Raw genomic sequence first — 17,487 nt, forward strand, 5'->3', positions numbered from 1 at the left:
TCAACCCATGCCTTTAACATCAGTATTTGACTACTGCAGAGTGCTCTGCATTCTTAAAAAATAATTTTTTTTGGTGACTTTTATATTAACTCTGTTAAACCCCAAGGAGATCAGCAGAAAACCACTGGTTTTGGATGAAGACACAGATTGTCCTGCCTCACAGCACTACAAAGCGCTGTCTGGGCTGCCCCTGGGTGATAATGAACATATCAGCAGTGCTAGTGAGCCAAAGCAGCAGCGGTGCTTTACCCCTCAGACTCTGCCTCTGCGAAGACCTCGTCGGCGTCGTCGCCAGCGCCGGGCTCGGTGGTGGTGGACAGGCTGCCGGTGGAGGTGGTGACCATGGGCACGGACTGGGACGCGTGCTCCGAGGCATCGGCCGAGGCACTCTCTGTGAACACTGTCACTGGGGAGCACAGACACCCTGAGGCCCTGCCCATAGAGCCTGTGACAGCACAGGCAGCTCGGGGACAGGCTGCCCAGCGCTCCTGAGGAGCAGCAGCACTGCACCGACCACGGGGAATCATTCCCAGCTTCCCTCTGCAAAAGCACCTGCACCTCTGCAAAATTCCTTGCACCTCTGCCACTTACCTGGTGCTGCCACTTGTAATGGTGTTGTGGGGACGCTACGACCCCCTGATTCCTCCTCGTGGGCAAGGAACAGTGGGGTTTCATACATCCCTAAACCTGCAATACAAAGTTCCAGTGACAATCCATCCAAATGAGCAGCTATAAAAAGGATTAACCAATGTCTTCCCTCTGGCTATTTGATAAAATCCAGTCACTTGTATTTAGGCAGATTTTTGTTATTTTGTTTTGACTTACTGCCAGAGCTGACCATAATTTATTGGAAGGCAAAACCTTCATGAAAATATTACTGCTTGTTTTCTTAACTTTCATCCTTGTATTATGCCATTATTTTGCTGTGAGATTTTTTCAGAGAACAGCCTGTGTCCCCTGCCAACAGCAGGAAAGGGAGTGATTCAGACCAACAACAAACACAACAGCCTGGCCATCTCTGAGCAAATGAGGATATAGCCCAAAGATTTCTTTGCATTTGATGTTTTCCCCTATTGTTTCACCACAGAGAAGCTACAACCAATAGTAAAATTGAAGTTAAAAACCATTCCTTCAATATTTCATTCAATTTCAAAATCCCAACACAACTATAAATGTAGCAGCTTGAAGATAACACCTTCTCAATTTCTGTTATTCTCTCCTTGACAACAATTATTTAAGAGTTGCAGGTTTCTACACTTCAACAATTTCCTGAAGTGTTGTGTGAAGAATTGTGTTTTGTTGACTGAATTCTCTCTTCTTCACTCAAAGACCCACAGAAAAGAGAGCCCAGAAGTGCTTTACCTCCTTGTGATGCCAGCTGCCCAAGATCAGAGTGACTGGAGCTGGTTTGTGGCATATCTTCAGGGGGCCCAAATCTGAACCGAGGAACTCCAGCTACCTGGGGAGAACTGGAAAATAGAGACTTGAGGAATTCTGCAACTTCCCCAAAGATCAGGGCAGGGGGGAGAACTTTCTGACCAGGAGAACAAATCAAGCATGAGACAAAATAAACTAATAGTGACCATAAAAATCAGCTGAGCTACTGCTAAATAAACAGCAATTAGCTCTCAAATTGTTAGGAATGCATTCAAAATCAGTACAACAGTCCTGAAGAGAATATTCTTTACTTATCCATTCTATGGACCCTCACAATTTTAAGTGGATTGCTGGACATGTCCAGAACATCCTGAAAACAGAAATGGAAGCAACTTTTCCTACTTTCATTGGCAATATTAATAGGGAGGGAGGAAGAACAAGGAAGGAACTATGATAGAACTTTTTTGTTTGTTTAATCTCTTCTTAAATCACCAGGTTACAATACTCTGGAAAATATTCACTTCCTAATTTGCTGATCAGTTATATGACATACAATTCTAACAATAATTACTTATCTGCACGTGCAGTTATCTATCCTACTACCTACCATGTTACTTCAATCACAAGTTTGTTTAATTTAAATTTATTTTCATTTCACTAAAAAATAGAAAGAAATAGAATAAAGAATAGAGAAAAGCCTTTTTTTCCCCTTTTTCTTTTCACATCTACTTACTGAATGGCTTCTGCAAATCCATCTGTACGATGTGGAACTACAAGAGTTGGTGTGCTTGGAACTGTTCTGTCCTCATCATCAAAGAAGTGCTGCTGCTGGAAAAAAAGAGACTGATATGAGAGCCTACAATGTATTTCCAGTTTATACCAGCTGAGTTAAAGGTTGATTTTTCCACACAGTCCAGCAAAACAAAGACAGATTTAGCTCTAACAAAATTCTTGTTTGATTTCAGACATCTAAAGCTGATGCCTTTGGTCTCACAGATACTTAGTCTCTTTTCTCTCACTGAACCTGCATTTGTTCTGCCAAATACAGCTGAATAAAGGGTTCAAAATTAGCTGATGGAGACAGCATAAATTAGTCTTATTCCTTTAGGATGAGGCTGAACTTAGTATTGTTTTTTCCAGCAACGCAGCCACTGACTGACTCTAAAAATAAGTAAATAAAATCACCTTAGACAAAACCAATTGAGCCTCTTTTGAAGCCTTTTGTTTCCTGGGAGTTTTCTAATCTTTGCCTTCCATTAATACAAGAATTAACAGGAGTAGGATATTTTCTGCAAGACTACAGAGACCATCCCCCCTTGAAATCAGAAGACAGGTTTCTTTAGAAACCAAAGTAACCCCAAGAGTCAGGAATGTTCCCTCAAAGCAGGGCATTAGTAGTAGACTCTGATCCACTCACCATTCCACCTATCCCAGGGGTCAGCTGAAGCCCTCGCCCCACCGACTGTCTCCGAGTCATCTGGATTCTCTTTATGGGAAAGAAAAGGGGGAAATTGTGTGAATGTGGTCCTGGAATTCTAACAACATACAAGTGTTCAGTCAGAGCCAAGGATAGCAGCTAGATGAGTAAGTATGGCAATCATTATGGAATCATAGAATATCCTGAGCTGGAAGGGACCCACGAGGATCATCAAGTCCAATTCCTGCATGAAGGACAGACCCAAGAAACCCAGGAAGAGCCAGAGAGCATTGTCCAAACACTCTTGGAGCTCTGACAGCCTTGGGGCTGTGCTCATTCCCTGGGGAGCCTGTTCAGTGCCCCAGCACTCTCTGGGGGTACAATGTGTATATTCTGGGCAAGTGACAGTAATCTTTTACTCAAGTCTCTACTGAATACAGAAAATTTGCACACAAAAATATTGTGATGCCTCAGCACAAGTTAATGGTAAAAGATCATTTCAGTCAGGGTATTTTTGAAGAATTCCTGTTGTGATGTTTTAATTTACAAAATCTACAGGTCTTCAAGAAGCATAATTGTGGGTCAGGCATTGACTGTGAAACATTTAACTTGGAAAATAAATGGCAGCATTCCTTTGCCCCATCTACATTGGGGCAACTCATAGAAACCCTTCAAATCTGAGCTACAACCTGGCTAAGAAAAGCTTTTTGAGTGGAAGCATCATCAGCCACTGACTGACACAGCACTGGTATAATATAATAAGAATTCCAAGATAAAAAGCAGTAAGACACTGGGGATGGATTTGTACATTCCCTGTCCAGCAGGATCATCTGCAGGATGACTAAACCCCTTTGTTCACCTACCATTTCCATCATGTTGAACAACTGGCAACATTTTTCCCAATGAATTACATTGATAAGAAACCATACAGCAATTTTTTTCCCAAGTCTCCTGAGGCACTGGAGCTGGTTTGTACCTGCACCGGGGGCCCCAGCTCCTGGGGAGGGGCGTGGATGGTGAGCCGTGGGGGCAGGGGGTGCGGGGGCCTCCTTGGGGACTGCGGGGGCCGCGGGCCCTGGCGCTCGGACGATGCCGACGACGGCTGCTGCTCCCGCAGGCTCTCGTGGGCAAACGTGGACTCTGCAGCGCTCGTGCTCCCCTCTCCTACAACACAAACACACACGGGGAAAACCTTAGGAACCAAGTTGAATGCATGAAGGCAAATCTTGCAATTCTGCCACCAATTAACTCATTTTTCCCTTGCAAGCCTGGGGACAGCCCAGTGTTGTTATGTAAAATCACTTGAAGAGGACTTGTGCCAGCTACAACTCCAGCACTGAAACAAAGTGTTAATTATTCAGGTGCTGATTAATCCAGTGAGCCATTAAGTTTCCACAGCAACCAGAGCTTGCAGGATTTTCAAAGGAATTTAGAACAAATCCAGAAAAGATAATTTCAAAAGAATCCACACTGCACATTGAAATGGCCTTTAGTATTTCACTGATATTTTTACTTTTAAGTGCAGATTTTAACACATGAAAAATAGCTTCTACATTTCCCTCCCTCTACCTACACAGACTGTGAAGAAACATGGAATAACTGTACCACTGTTTTGGGAATCTGCTGCCCTCTGGTTGCTTTCAGCTCCTCCCATGCTCTCTTCAGTCTCTGTTCCAGGATCTGTACCATCAGCACCCTAAAATCCCACATAAATAGAGTATGACTAAACAAATTATAGGTTGTAAAGAGAATATAAAAGCAGTACAAAAGTATTCAGAAAGTAAAAAAAGTCAAATATATGACAATCTTAAAATATTTTTGTATCTACAGCATTAGGTAAATATATTCAACTGTATGAGATTTCAGGAGTTTTGAGTACCTGTGCATATATAAACCTGAATAATGTAGCCACTATCATTTAATAACAACAGATAGTGAAATATCCAGCTCTTCAAAAGCCTCGCCAGTTTTGCAACCACAGTATTTGCTGCTGGCTCCTGTACTTTGTATTTTCATTCAGCCCTCTTAAAGATTCCTAGTTGATTTTTCTTGTGAAAACACCAGTTGTAAAAAATTACCATGACCCAGTATCATCCCTCAACTTTTGGGGATGAATTCATACCAGGATTTTCTCTTCCAAGCAGTCACATTTGTGAATGAGTATTGGTAAATTTCTTTCAACAAAACAGTGAGTATTACAGCACTGATTTGTTGCAAGAAATTTATCAGGCTATAAAAGAAAGGTACAAATCTCACCTCAGCATCATCTGCTTCATATCCATCATTGCCATCAGCACTACCAGTTCCTTCATTGCTGTCATCACCTTCATCTCCCATCCCTGTGTCTTCATCATCATCCTCATCATCCTCTTCCTCATCATCATAATCCTGTGATGAGACAAGAAAAGAGCCTTAGGGAAATGCAGAAAGGGGAGTGGAATAGGCTGGATGTGGTGCACAGATCAACACCCACCCAGACACTCCCTCTCTCCCTCTTCAACAGGTCAAGGGTAGGAAAGAAGATGGAAAAGCCTGAGGGTTCAGATAAAGGAAGGTAAAAGAAAAATTCAAGGTGAATTAGCAGGTAGCTTTAAAACACTGCAAGTTCAGGCAACAAAAATACAGACCAATTACTCAGTCAAAAATATTTTGATTAAATTAGTTTTGCATCTCATGAAAGACAATATCATAAAGGAATTCCATGATATACATACTTCCTGCTCCCCTTCATTTTCTTCATCATCATCATCTTCATCATCACTATCAATTACAATCACATCATCTCTCTTGGACTGGCCATCCTGAGATGAAGAAGTGTTTTGTTGGTCTGACTGAAGGGACCCCAGGTCTATAGGGATAGACTGGGAAGTCTCCTCGCTGTCCTCCATGGCCGCATACTCCCCCTGTGTCACACCCTGCCAAAGAGCAAAGGCAATCACCAGAACAAACAAAGTTCACTGCACCATCACCAACAGCAAGAGAACCACACTCTGATGCTTACAGGACAGCTACTGCTGTTCCTTAAAAACTGACCAGAGGAGAGGACAAAAGAGAATGTGACAGGTGACTGTCAGTGACTGAGCAGTTCAAGTCTAAACTTTAAAACATTTAAAGTGGTTTCCATGGGAAACCTGCAGGATTCCATTTGAGATTTCACTTCTAAATATACTGAGAGTTTGGGGGGCAGATGGCTATTTCTGCTGAAGACTTTTGCTCTTCAAATATGCTTACTTCTCCAATGGAGTCTTGTGAGTCTTGATTGTATGTTTGTGCCTCCACCTCTCCATCAGTGCTCTCTTCGGCTGTCACCTCCTCCTGGGAAAACAAACATTTTTCTCACTTAAAACCTATCATTAGCCGTAAACATGGTTGAGATTCTTGTTCTTCACTTCAATAAAAATTATCTTTTGCTACAAAGATTATGGGCAACCTTTTCTCTGGCTTCCTTAGCAATGCTTTTATCAAAAATCTCACTTCCCTGCCCTGGAGAAATACAAGTTCCCCAGTCCACTAGACCTCAGCATACCTCAGTCTTTTCAGGACTAAAACCAAACCACCAAAGCTTCCCATTCTACCTCCAGCCTTCCAGATCCTTATAGGATAATGTTCTTACACAATCCTGCCCTTTTTCCCTTCTGAATATCCCTCTGGTACAGGGTTAATAAAATATCTTCGGCTTCCTTAACACTGTGAGGTTCTGTCTCATCAATTTTATCCCTTTTTCACAGCACATCCCAAATCCCTCACACCAACATTCATATGCATCTTCTGTAGGCTCTTCCAGCAACTCATCTTTGCTTTCCATCTCCTAAATACCCTTTATTTTTATCTAAAATTACTGTAGATAAAGACCTTCTGAACCACACTGAAAGATGTTTGAACTTCTTCTTCCTCAATTCCAGGATATGGCACTCTCTCTCCCATGCTACAGGTTAAGATTTACATCATTCATTCTAACTGTTTTAACCTCTGCCTTTTTAGATACCCAAATATAATTGTTTCCTCCCCAACAGCTTAGAAAGTCAATTAAGAATTCACTGATTTGCTCTGAAGTAACATAATTTTTCTTCCCATTCAAATCCTACAAAGATTAAGTAGTAGCACTTTATGTTTGTGCAAACCTCAGGCCCAACTCTCTGCATGATTCTCAGTTTCTTTGAAGTAGGTGCATCCACTGTTTCCTCAGAGATCTGGTCTGAGTTCTCCACAGTGTTGTCCTCCTCTTCCTCTCGGGAGCGTTTAGACAGCGAGGAACTGGGGGTAGCTGAAACTGCAAAGACCTCCCAGTTATTTTCAGAACAACACATGTGTAAACCAGAAATCAAAAATTTTGATATTTTCCTCTGATGATCACCTCCACTTCTGCACTGAATAACAATCAGAATTGCACTGAGCTGTCTCCTAGGCCAGGAAAACATCAACCACTTTAGTTATAAGTCTTAAGCTCTCAGGCCTTTATTCAGAACTTAACTGACCCTAAGTATAAGCCCCAGTGTACAACCCAAAAATTTCTTCCAACATCTTTGCTTTGGACAAGTACACTCAAAATTTTTAAGAGAGTATCAGCTGGAAAAAGAGAACTCCAACAGTCTGCAAAAATGTATTTTTGGGGAATAAGTGATCTATTTACACAGTATAGGACAAACAGATGTGCAAGAGTGTATTACAGTGTGTAGCATTAGAGCACTTCCTATATTTTAAATTCAAGCTTAAGTAGCTTACTCATGGCTCCTAAATATAACCTTGCTCATAGTGCCATGGAAACAGAGCCAGCAAGGGTTAATGTATTAAACTCCAAAGCTGCTCTGAAAAAGACAAACACAAAGTTTTATTTTCTTTCTACTTCAAGCAATGCAATGCCAACAGCATTTCAGAGGCACCATTTCTGACAGCTCAAGAAGGAAGCCTAACTTTAGAAGTTCTTAAAATGTACAGTAAACTAAGGGAGGGGGAAAAAGGCCCCAACTGAAGTGAAGCCTGGCTGGCCAAGGGTCCAACTGGAGCTACCTACAAGGAACTATTGAGCAAGGCAGGCCTACAAAATGACACCAACCTGTGCCAAACACGGCTGTGGAGGTGGAGGGCCTCTCAATCTGGGAGCTCTGCACCACCTCCACGATGGCAGGGGCAGGCTCCTGAGCTGCAGGCTCGATCTGAGCGTGGCTTTGCTGGGTGGGCTGCACAAAGGCAGTGGCCTGGGTCTGCTGCTGCACAGTCAGGATGGGCTGGGGCAGGGATGTCTGCACGTTGGGGCTGGTGGAGCGCACGGAGCCGCTGGCACTGCCGAACACCGGGACGTGCTCCACGGGTCCTTCCGACTGCATGGCTGCAAGGCAAACAGCAGCACAGTCAGGGTCTTCATTCATCCAGCACAGCTCACATTGTCCCTCTCAGGATGCCCTGAACAAGCACATTCAGTGTTCTGCAAATGAATTCATGTTATGCACATCTCCAGCTGAGGAACCATGAACTTTGCTGCAAGTAGAATGGTCATGGAAGTGCAACACTCCAAGAGATGCAGGGACAGTGACACTGTCTGTGGCCCCTCCAAACTGACTGTCACCAAACTTTCAAGGCAAAGGCAGCACTTCTGAGTACTGAGGATCCTTATACTACACTAAAAAGCTCACCTTCCTGAGTCTCCACCTGTGTTGTTGGCATAACTGTGGCTGTGGGGGTAGTGGTGGGATTGGTGACTGTGGCAGGAGTCACCATGGGACGGATGCTGGCCCTTGGAGTAGACTTATTTCCAGCCATTGCAGCAGCAGTCACTTTACTGGGAGTTGACACAACAGGAGTTGGTTTAATGTTTGCTGTTGGAGGATCTGAAGTGCTGGCACTGAAAAACAGGAGATTGGTTTCATCATGGTACAGAAAGCAGACTTTAAAAATAACAAACAAGTATATTTTCATAGTCAGAAACACTGTTTTTTAAAAGCTTTTAAATTTAAAAGCCTGACAACAGCCCAAGGAATTGTCTTTTTATAGCTGAAAATGAGAGACACAATACGCCATCAATAACATTTTATCCAGCTTGGAGAACTGACAGGTTTCTTCCAAGATAATCAAGTGGAAATCTAGTAACAGATCAAAATGTTTGTACCGTTGGCTGTGCTGGAACTTTATTACAGTGAGTAACACATCTTACATCAAAACTGATTCACTCAATACAGAGTGACATCATCTCTTGGCTGAGACAAGGGGCAGCCAAATTTTAAGAGACATTTTTGAAAGTCTTGCTGTCTAAGGGATGCATTTCATAATAGCTGAGACGAAGTTTGTTATCCCAGCTCAGTAGTACAGCAATATTTCCCATTTCAGGGCTTAGGCAAATGACTATTTTATCTTTGAGAGTTATCTGTTCATTCCATTTCTCATTCTTTCACAAGGCAGATCCTTCCCAAAACCAAAAAGGTTAAAATTAACAATCAAAATTACACAACTTCAAAAACCTTGAAGTCTGAAAACAATTTTTAAAAACTTTCTATGTTTCCCAGATGCCATCTTCCTGGTGGCTAATATGCCAGCTTGCAGCTTGAAAGCCCTATTGATTAGACATAGCTGAGAAAACAGGAGGAACACATTATTTCAGTCAGTATCTATCTTTGCAGTTGTTTAAGAAAAATTATTATTAGCCAGTGGTTTGCTAAAAAGAAGAGCAACTACATAATGATAAACCCAAGAAGTATCAACCACAGAAGCTCTGCAAACCCCTTGAACTCACATTCCTCTTTCACCTGAAGCTGGAGTAGATTTGAGTGAGATTTGCCTCTGCTGTTCTGGGACCTATTAGGTAAAAACCAGAAATATCATGTCAGGTACACATGAAACAGAGAAAGCAAGATGGAAAACACTTCAGCACTTCGCTAACAAGTCTGTGAAAGAAATGCTTGTTGGGTATTACCTGGGCAGACTCTGTAATATGGCAAATTCCCTGAACCAAATCATACCAGCCATACCAAGGCTGGAAAACAATTTGGTAACTGCTCGGGTATTTTCTGAAGCTTTGAGACATGAACCCATTATACTGAATGCATGAGTAAAATACAAAAATAGAGGGCAGAGCACGAACAGCTCCTTGACTGATTCACAGTGAATGGCAGAACTGCCTGCTTGTCGGGGCTGGGAACTCTGATTAGGGCAGGAAATTTAAATTAAGTTCTGAACCCTTACTGAGGCCAACCTGCGGATTTCCAAGAGCCGGGCATGGTGGCACCTGAGTCCAGGCTGGGCAGTGGTGGCCTGGCTGCTGTGCCAGGGCTGCCTGGCAGGATTGTGCACATGCTGTACCTTGTTTGTGGACTCTGGGGGCTCGTCCCGCTGCTCGTGGTGCCGCTCCTGCTGCTCCCGGAGCTCCCTCTCCAGGCGGCAGATCCGCCCCTCGTACTGGGACTTCAGGGCGCTCATCCGCACCTCCAGCTCCGTCTTCTGCTCCTCCAGGGAGCTGCTCTTCTGCTTCCACTCCTCATTCTCCTTTGTGAGCTGCTCTTTTGTACCTGGCGGAACAGGAAAAGGTCCAGCCTTGCTGAATCTGCATACTGAACACCTGGGTGTTTTACCTGGTCACTGAAGTATCCTGAAATCCTAAAAAAGTTAAGCTATAAAAGGAGATCTGGGAGGCAATATGGCCATTTTTCTTTTCAATTGCAATTAAATAAAAAGAAACTGAGATAAAAAAATATGTAATAAATAATAAATAAAAACTTACAGATGTAGTCCCAAAAGTACAAGATGTTTCCAGCAAGCTCTTACACCATCATTCCTCTTGGTGACATTTAAAAACAGAGGAGACAATGTGTTTTGCAACTCTGCATTTAGGGAAGGGGAGATTACCCAAGTTGTTAGTAGGGCCAATCTGCTCTAATCAACGGAAGGATCAAAAATGTAATCATGTTGGCTGGCCAAAAGTAAGTAAAACTTTTTCTACGTCTAGTGTGCAGCTACTTATGTACTTATACTATCCCCTGGAGGAATTAAATTTTAAACTTTAGAACAATCCCTGTAGCATTTAGTCTAGAAAATATTTTTCAGTAAAATATGAAGCAGGCCATATTTTTCAAGCATCCTGTCTAAAAGTTTTTCCACAGAAATAATCAAAAATCTCTAAGAACAGAAAGAAAGAATTACAATACCAGCTAACTGTGCAATTTTCTGCTTGGCTGCAAGCAAGGTCTTCCTTGTTTTCTCCTCCTTCTCCGTAATCTGTTGCCTGAGCTGCTCTTCCTGTGTAGTCTTCTCTTGCAGATCTTGATGGAAACGGGCCAGTTCTGCCTGTAGCTGCATTATCTGCTCCTGAAGATTTCTAACTTCAGTTTCCTTTTCTGTTATTGTCTAGAGAGGGAGAAAGATTGCAATTGTTGGCCACAACCAACTACTTTGGCAAATATAGGGCCCAAGTTCCAAGGAGCTGGTATTAGCTGGCCACTGGATTAAGGTTAAAAGGCTTCTTATCAACAACAGGAGTTCAGTCCTCTCTGAATGCAAGAGCTGGAGAACAGCATTCTCTTTCCCACTTATTCCAGGAAATAATGTGAGACACACTAAGATTTACACCAGACTTAAGATCCCTCCTTCCCAAGAAAATAGAGGCACAATTGGTCACTTCTCATATTTCTGTAACAGACATCAAAACATCCTCCCATTCTTCACTGTTACACACTCAGGACTGCAGTGGAGAACAGTACTCTGAAATTACTCACTGTTCTTACCTTTTGTAAACTTTCAACCTGAGTCTCCAAATTCTTCGTCTTCACTTCAGCTTGACTGAGAGTGTCTTTTAGCTCTTGTACTTCTTGGGCAGAAACTTGGTCTTCTTGTGGTTCTGCCAAAGGCAGAGTTGACGATTCAGCAACCATCTGAAAGGCATCAAGGGGTACAAGGCTGAAGGGGACTACCTGATCCAACATTATTACTTTCACAAGATGCTTTTGTGATTAGTGCCAAGTGATTAGTTTAAAAGTTCTCGGCAAACCCCAGGAACACTAAGAAATGCTCCATTTCAGTTCTACCTACCTTATCATGCTGTGCTTTCAGCTCCTCATACTGGGTCTTGTACCTGCGACCAATTTTCTTGACCTGTGTTATAGTTTTCACTTTTTCCTGTATGTCAGCCACTTTAGCATCCAGTTCTTTCTGCAAAGTGTCCTTTTCTGTTCTTATTTTAGTTACTTCATCCTTCAGGCTCTGAACAAGATTCTGGCTTGTAGTCAAGGATGCGTTAGTTCTAAATGACAAGAGATCAGAGGGAGATGCAAATGAGATGCTTGAAAACATATATACATTTCAATATCCCTTATTTATGTAACATCACATTATCTGCAGTGGATTATGTTTTCTAGGATTTTGCAATAGAGAATAAAAATTATTCTAAAATACATTATTTTGGAATAATTTCAGCTAATAGACAGCTTGCAAAACAACTCTCACTTCACCTTACCTGCTTGTTATCAAGCCACAGAAAGAATACCAAAACTTTCACACTTACACAGAGACACTTAGGAAATGACACTTCCAGATACAGCTATAATTAGAATATTTTGCTTTGCACCAAACCTTTTACAAATTGACCAATACCACACCTGGCAACTTCTGCTTTAAGCCTGCCTGTTTCTTCACTCATCTGTTGGACACGCTTGGCATTTGCCTCCTTCTCAGAGAGCAGCTTTCGATACTCTTCGAGATCAGTGTCCTTCTGCTGGCTCAGTAAGTGCTGGAAGGGGAAGAAAAGAGGGGCATTTTTGTAAAATAATTACACAGTTATAGCCAGAAAATCTCTTTGAATTAGAGCCACTGCTTTTGCATTTTGATATGGAATAGCCAACTTTGAAGCTGCATGAACAATGCTTTATAATTCAAACATATTTCTTAGTTTTTTATTCTTCGTAAGAAAATTTAGCACTTTTTTTAGTTGTTTGACTGGTGGGCCTTTTTTCCACATTATGTTCTTTGAAAGGAGGAATTTCCTCACCTGAGTTCTGGCTTTCCAGCGTTTAACATCCTCTTCCAAGAGCTTTTTCTCTGCCTGCAGCATCCCACTCTTCTCACTGAGCTCAGCATTGGACTCTTGCAGGGGCAGGATGTCTGCCTCAAGCTTGCGTACCTGAGAAAGCACAGTAAGAGGTTACACTCCGCACCTCAGGAGACTGAAGGAATCCCTCAGGAAAAAGTCATGACAGAGCTTCTTTCCTAACTCTCTGCCTTCCAGTGGCCAGCTGGAGGAAGAGAAAAGGACAAGGACAGCAGTAGAGGATGATCCTACAGAGAAAAAAAATATTGGTGCAACTTCCCAGTCTTAGATGCTCACTCTGTACTTTGGTACAGGAGAGATTATTAATGTTAAAATCCAATACACTGGCTACCATTAAAACAAGCAGTATCTCCCTTTTAAATTCTTAATAAAGCTGTGGTCTGCTTTATATACATTCTTGTGCCATTTTAATGTAATTGCTGATAATATCCCTGCTCCTGGCATACTTCTAGCTAAGGATAAACACTGACTTTCAGGTTCATCTAAATGGAACTGAACTTCAAGCTTTCCAATACTGCAGATGGACCAAAGTCTTTTAAAATTGGAAATGTAAAGTTTCCTCATTAGTGTATGACTTAAAGGAATAATTTAAATCACATATTTACTGGAATTAGCAATGGTATATCCCAACATTTAACTCTACACTGAATATCTGAAAGGTTTATGTGAAGCTCAGTACTAACCTTTGCTTGTATCTGCTGCAGCTCTTGCTCCAGCCTCTCCTTCTCTTCCCTTAACATCTTGTTGGTTTCTATGAGTATGTTCATGGTCTCAGTTTTCTTCATTAATTCTTCATGCTGGGCAATGGTTTTTGCTGTTACCTGTGGAAAGAGTCAACCCAATCATTTGTTTTGCTTGCGCATGCACATATACTCCACCCGTATATGGTATAACACCACCTTGGAAAGCTATCATGGCATTCATTATTTCACATGTACTTTCAAGACATGGGGAAGCAGGAGATGGGAAAAAAAAATTATCTTTATTTTCCCTAATTACGAGATTTTTGGGATTGTCACACACTCTCACAAGACCTGGAACAAGATACTTCATTTGGTTATAAGCAATCCCAGTTAAAAAAAAAAAACAAAACAAAATTTTTCAAAAATTCATTTTTGGGCACAGGCAGCCCCAGAACAGCCCCGTACTCACTGAAATCACAAGCATTAACCCCCAGCCTTACCTGCACCTTCTCCCTCTCAGCGTTGAGGCTGTCCTGCAGCTCCTGGAGCTCCCTCTCCAGGTGCTCCACTCTCTGGCGGTACCGCAGGCTCTCCACCTGCGCCACCTCGAACCTCGTCTCTGCAATCTCCTTCTCCCGACGGATAAACCTGCAGGGAGGAGTTCAACACCACTTCACACCAGGAAAATGTTCTCAAGTAGTATAACCACCCCCCCCCCAATCAGCAAAAAAGCACTTGGATTTTTTAACATTATCCTTCAAGTATAAAGTAATGCAGAATTATTTAAGTTCAAATCTAATTTATAACCCCCATGAGATGGAACCCAGAGCTAAGGTTACCTAAGAATTTCCAAGATTTGTTCCTGGGATTTGCCTTCCTCACTAAGAGAAACATTTGCTGCAGTTGGGATGGCTTCTTTCATGGAGGTCACCATCTTATTGCTCATGCTCTCCAGCTGCTCATGTAATAATCGATTTTGTTTCTCCAGATCCTCACAGCGGGATGCAAGTTTTGAAGCTTCATCCTACAACAAAATCATTCATTGAGTCTGATTTCGGTGGCTGAATTTCTGTTAACTGAAAAAAACCCACTGAAATAACAAAGCCCATCACACCTTGATCATTCTCTCTCTCTCTTCCCAGGAGGCTTTGGATTCCAAGAGCTCAGACTCTGCTTTCTGAGCAGCCTCCTCCAGCTGCTGCCTCACTGCTGCATTCTTGGCAACTTGCTCTTTGATGGCCTGCAGTGCCTCCACATCAGCAGCATGAAGCATCAACTCCCGCTCATATTTGTTCTGAGCTTCAGAAGCCATCATTGCCTGCACAAAACCAGAATAAATGAACTCTCCTACCCTTATTTTGTGTGTTTGATGTGTACAAAGAGACAAAATCAAATTACCACAAAGCAAGAAGAAAATCACTGCCCAAAATCCCTGCTATTCTCAAGCACAGGAAACATGGAAATGCCCATCTACTACATTTGGTGTTGGATTAAACAGCCAAAAGTTTTTTGATATCCTTGAAACCAATTAGTGCTGCTGGAATTCTTATCTGCAGAAAAGTAAATTCCCTTTAAAAAACAGTTGATAACAAGACAATCTTACCAGCCGCTGCTAAATATCACATTGCCCCACAGTCGTAAAAGATGACAATTATCTATTAGGTTAGAAAAATACTTTCCCCATTGTCTTGTTGGGAGCATTTTCAGCCCCCTCCTCAGGGCATGAAGGCAGCAATTCATTAAAATCTGTTAATTACATTCCCAAGCCAATCTTTTTACATAATGAAACAGACCTTAGAAACAGAAATCTATTGCATTCAATAAGCAGCTGCTCCCAAAATAGAAAATGTGCTCTCCCAGCATTTTTCCCGCCTCCAGCAGTCCCTGAGTAACAAGTTTAGTTTTGAATTCAACTGAAAGCTAACAGGAATTCTGTTGACCCTGGCTAAAATAGGCAAACACCACTAACTTACTTGCTCCTGGCAGTCCCTCCTGGCCTGTTGTTCATTATTCAGAGCTGTGCTGGCTCTCTGAAGAGCTTCCTGAACTTCTGACTGCACAGCTGACAGACTCTTCTTCAGTTCTGAAAGCTGCAGTGACAGGCGAACAACAAACACAAAGTAAGAACAAACCCAGGACTGAGAGGACTGAGTGGCAAAATATCTGCAGAGCGCTGAACACAGTCACTCATAATGGTGATTATTTTATTACTTATAAATTAAAGAAATCTCTCACAAATTCAGGCACTCTGTGTACACTCTAAAAGACTGGTTCAGGGCACTGCTATAGTGTGAAACCCAAGTGAAGCTGAGGCAGCTTTGTGACAGCCCATTCCTGGGGACTCTCAGGGAGGGTCAGTGCATACCTGCTGCTCCATGTTCTCCACAGCTTTACGCTTCTCCTCCTGCAGTTCTTGTTTCTCTTTTTCTGACTCCATCAACTTCTTTTCCAGCTGGGCCTGATATTCTGAAGACTCCTTCAGACGAGCTTCAACTGTTGTACGAACTTCCTCTGTCACCTTCATTAAAATCCAACATGAGATCCATTTTTTTATCCAGTTTAAATACATTATTCTGACACAAAACTTTGTTAACAATTTTGTTAACAATTTAAAGCCAGAATAGGTATTCTCAGCATGTAATTTAGAACAACAACACTGAAAAAACGGAAAATCACAAGCAGCAGTGAATTTTTGCTCTAAAAAACAAAGTAAATAAAAACAAATAATTAACTACTTACTTGTTTTTCCTTATTGAGGGATTCCTCCAGGCTAAGAACCATGGCCCTGTACTGTTCCACGTTACTGGAACTAGTCTTGAGCCTTTCTCTTAGGTCATTGACTTGCTCCTCAGCTTGTCTCAGACGACTTACAAGATCATCCACATCTTCACTTGTACTAGGCTGACCTGCAATGTTAGAACACATTCATTAACTGAAGTTTAACTTAGTCTTAAAACCATTGTTCTCGTGAAAACTGAAGTAATTTTTGGATAATAACATGATAAAAACAATTATTTTTACAAAGCTTCTCTAAATAAAATTGTAAGCCCTCACCAAAATAAAGGCTTATAATAAACTTTGTTGACTATTTAAAACTATGTAGCCTAATACATTTAATCTCCTTCAAATAATAAAAGGAATCCTTTAAGAAGTTTTGCATTATTTTTCCCCTTTGTCAAAGGGGAATGTGGATGTGAATTGTACATTAACAAATCATGCTAGTTATCATCTGCCTGAATATGTGATTGCAGTAACAAACTGATTTATTATTTAGTGTACTGTTGTCCCAATTCTAATTATCATGGACTATGAATTTTACCATTCTGCAGATGGCAATGCTTAGCATAAAGAGAAATTAACTGCAGAAGATTTTACCTTTCCCTAGAGGCCTTTGTGAGGACTGGGATGTGAGCTGGGCCTCAGTGTTGTTCAGCTGCTGTTTCAGCATGGCACTTTCCTTCTGGGCATTCTTCAGGAGCTCCTTTGTGTTGATGTGACGGTTGGTCTCCGTCTCCAGCTGCCTCTTCAGGTCCAGGATATGAACCTGCAAGCACAGGGCTCCTCAGTTTGCAATTATTCCCAAATGGAACAGAGACCAACTGTGGCTCTACATGTCAGCCATGGAGAAAAACATGCTGCACTCTGGCAGAAGCACCTGGGGCTTTATCTTCCTCCAAACAAGTGCAGCATATTTACACTCACCTCTTGATTCTTGGTGAGGGAATGTCTTTGTTCCACCTCACTTTCCAGTTTCTTCTTCAGCTGAGATATCTCACGTTCAAGCTTTTCTATCTGATTATTGAGTCTCTGCTTTGTTTCTGTCTCAGATCTTTCGAGTATTCCCTGAAAAAAGAGCACAATGCATTTTGTTTACAACATACCTCAATAATTTTCTTCTGAATTACTGCAGCACTTCATACAAAGTTGTCACAACACTTCTCCCACCCCAAGAATAATTAAATAATAGGTAGATACAGAAAATG

General features: G+C 41.8%; 1 protein-coding gene across 2 annotated transcripts in view; it reads right to left on the minus strand.

The window, feature by feature from the left end:
* TPR (translocated promoter region, nuclear basket protein) overlaps positions 1 to 17,487 on the minus strand; it is a 33,582-nt gene that overhangs the window by 2,854 nt on the left and 13,241 nt on the right. Inside the window, exons 20-48 of one of the 2 annotated variants that reach the window (XM_031059173.1) lie at positions 17,207 to 17,347; positions 16,880 to 17,048; positions 16,244 to 16,410; positions 15,870 to 16,022; positions 15,478 to 15,594; positions 14,619 to 14,822; positions 14,344 to 14,528; positions 14,005 to 14,152; positions 13,505 to 13,642; positions 12,762 to 12,893; positions 12,373 to 12,503; positions 11,807 to 12,017; positions 11,503 to 11,649; positions 10,927 to 11,125; positions 10,085 to 10,290; positions 9,519 to 9,580; positions 8,425 to 8,633; positions 7,848 to 8,120; positions 6,916 to 7,064; positions 6,026 to 6,109; positions 5,509 to 5,709; positions 5,051 to 5,182; positions 4,400 to 4,490; positions 3,771 to 3,958; positions 2,795 to 2,863; positions 2,111 to 2,220; positions 1,363 to 1,469; positions 592 to 687; positions 250 to 406 (exon numbers count right to left, since the gene is read on the minus strand). In XM_031059173.1, coding sequence (XP_030915033.1) covers positions 250 to 406; positions 592 to 687; positions 1,363 to 1,469; positions 2,111 to 2,220; positions 2,795 to 2,863; positions 3,771 to 3,958; positions 4,400 to 4,490; positions 5,051 to 5,182; positions 5,509 to 5,709; positions 6,026 to 6,109; positions 6,916 to 7,064; positions 7,848 to 8,120; positions 8,425 to 8,633; positions 9,519 to 9,580; positions 10,085 to 10,290; positions 10,927 to 11,125; positions 11,503 to 11,649; positions 11,807 to 12,017; positions 12,373 to 12,503; positions 12,762 to 12,893; positions 13,505 to 13,642; positions 14,005 to 14,152; positions 14,344 to 14,528; positions 14,619 to 14,822; positions 15,478 to 15,594; positions 15,870 to 16,022; positions 16,244 to 16,410; positions 16,880 to 17,048; positions 17,207 to 17,347 — 4,376 coding nt within the window. Of the gene's footprint in view, positions 1 to 249; positions 407 to 591; positions 688 to 1,362; positions 1,470 to 2,110; positions 2,221 to 2,794; positions 2,864 to 3,770; positions 3,959 to 4,399; positions 4,491 to 5,050; positions 5,183 to 5,508; positions 5,713 to 6,025; positions 6,110 to 6,915; positions 7,065 to 7,847; positions 8,121 to 8,424; positions 8,634 to 9,518; positions 9,581 to 10,084; positions 10,291 to 10,926; positions 11,126 to 11,502; positions 11,650 to 11,806; positions 12,018 to 12,372; positions 12,504 to 12,761; positions 12,894 to 13,504; positions 13,643 to 14,004; positions 14,153 to 14,343; positions 14,529 to 14,618; positions 14,823 to 15,477; positions 15,595 to 15,869; positions 16,023 to 16,243; positions 16,411 to 16,879; positions 17,049 to 17,206; positions 17,348 to 17,487 lie in introns of both variants that reach the window. The other variant, XM_031059172.1, reaches the window with a different exon arrangement.

This window comes from Geospiza fortis, unplaced genomic scaffold (assembly GCF_000277835.1).
Source record: "Geospiza fortis unplaced genomic scaffold, GeoFor_1.0 scaffold229, whole genome shotgun sequence".
Lineage (NCBI taxonomy): Eukaryota > Metazoa > Chordata > Aves > Passeriformes > Thraupidae > Geospiza > Geospiza fortis.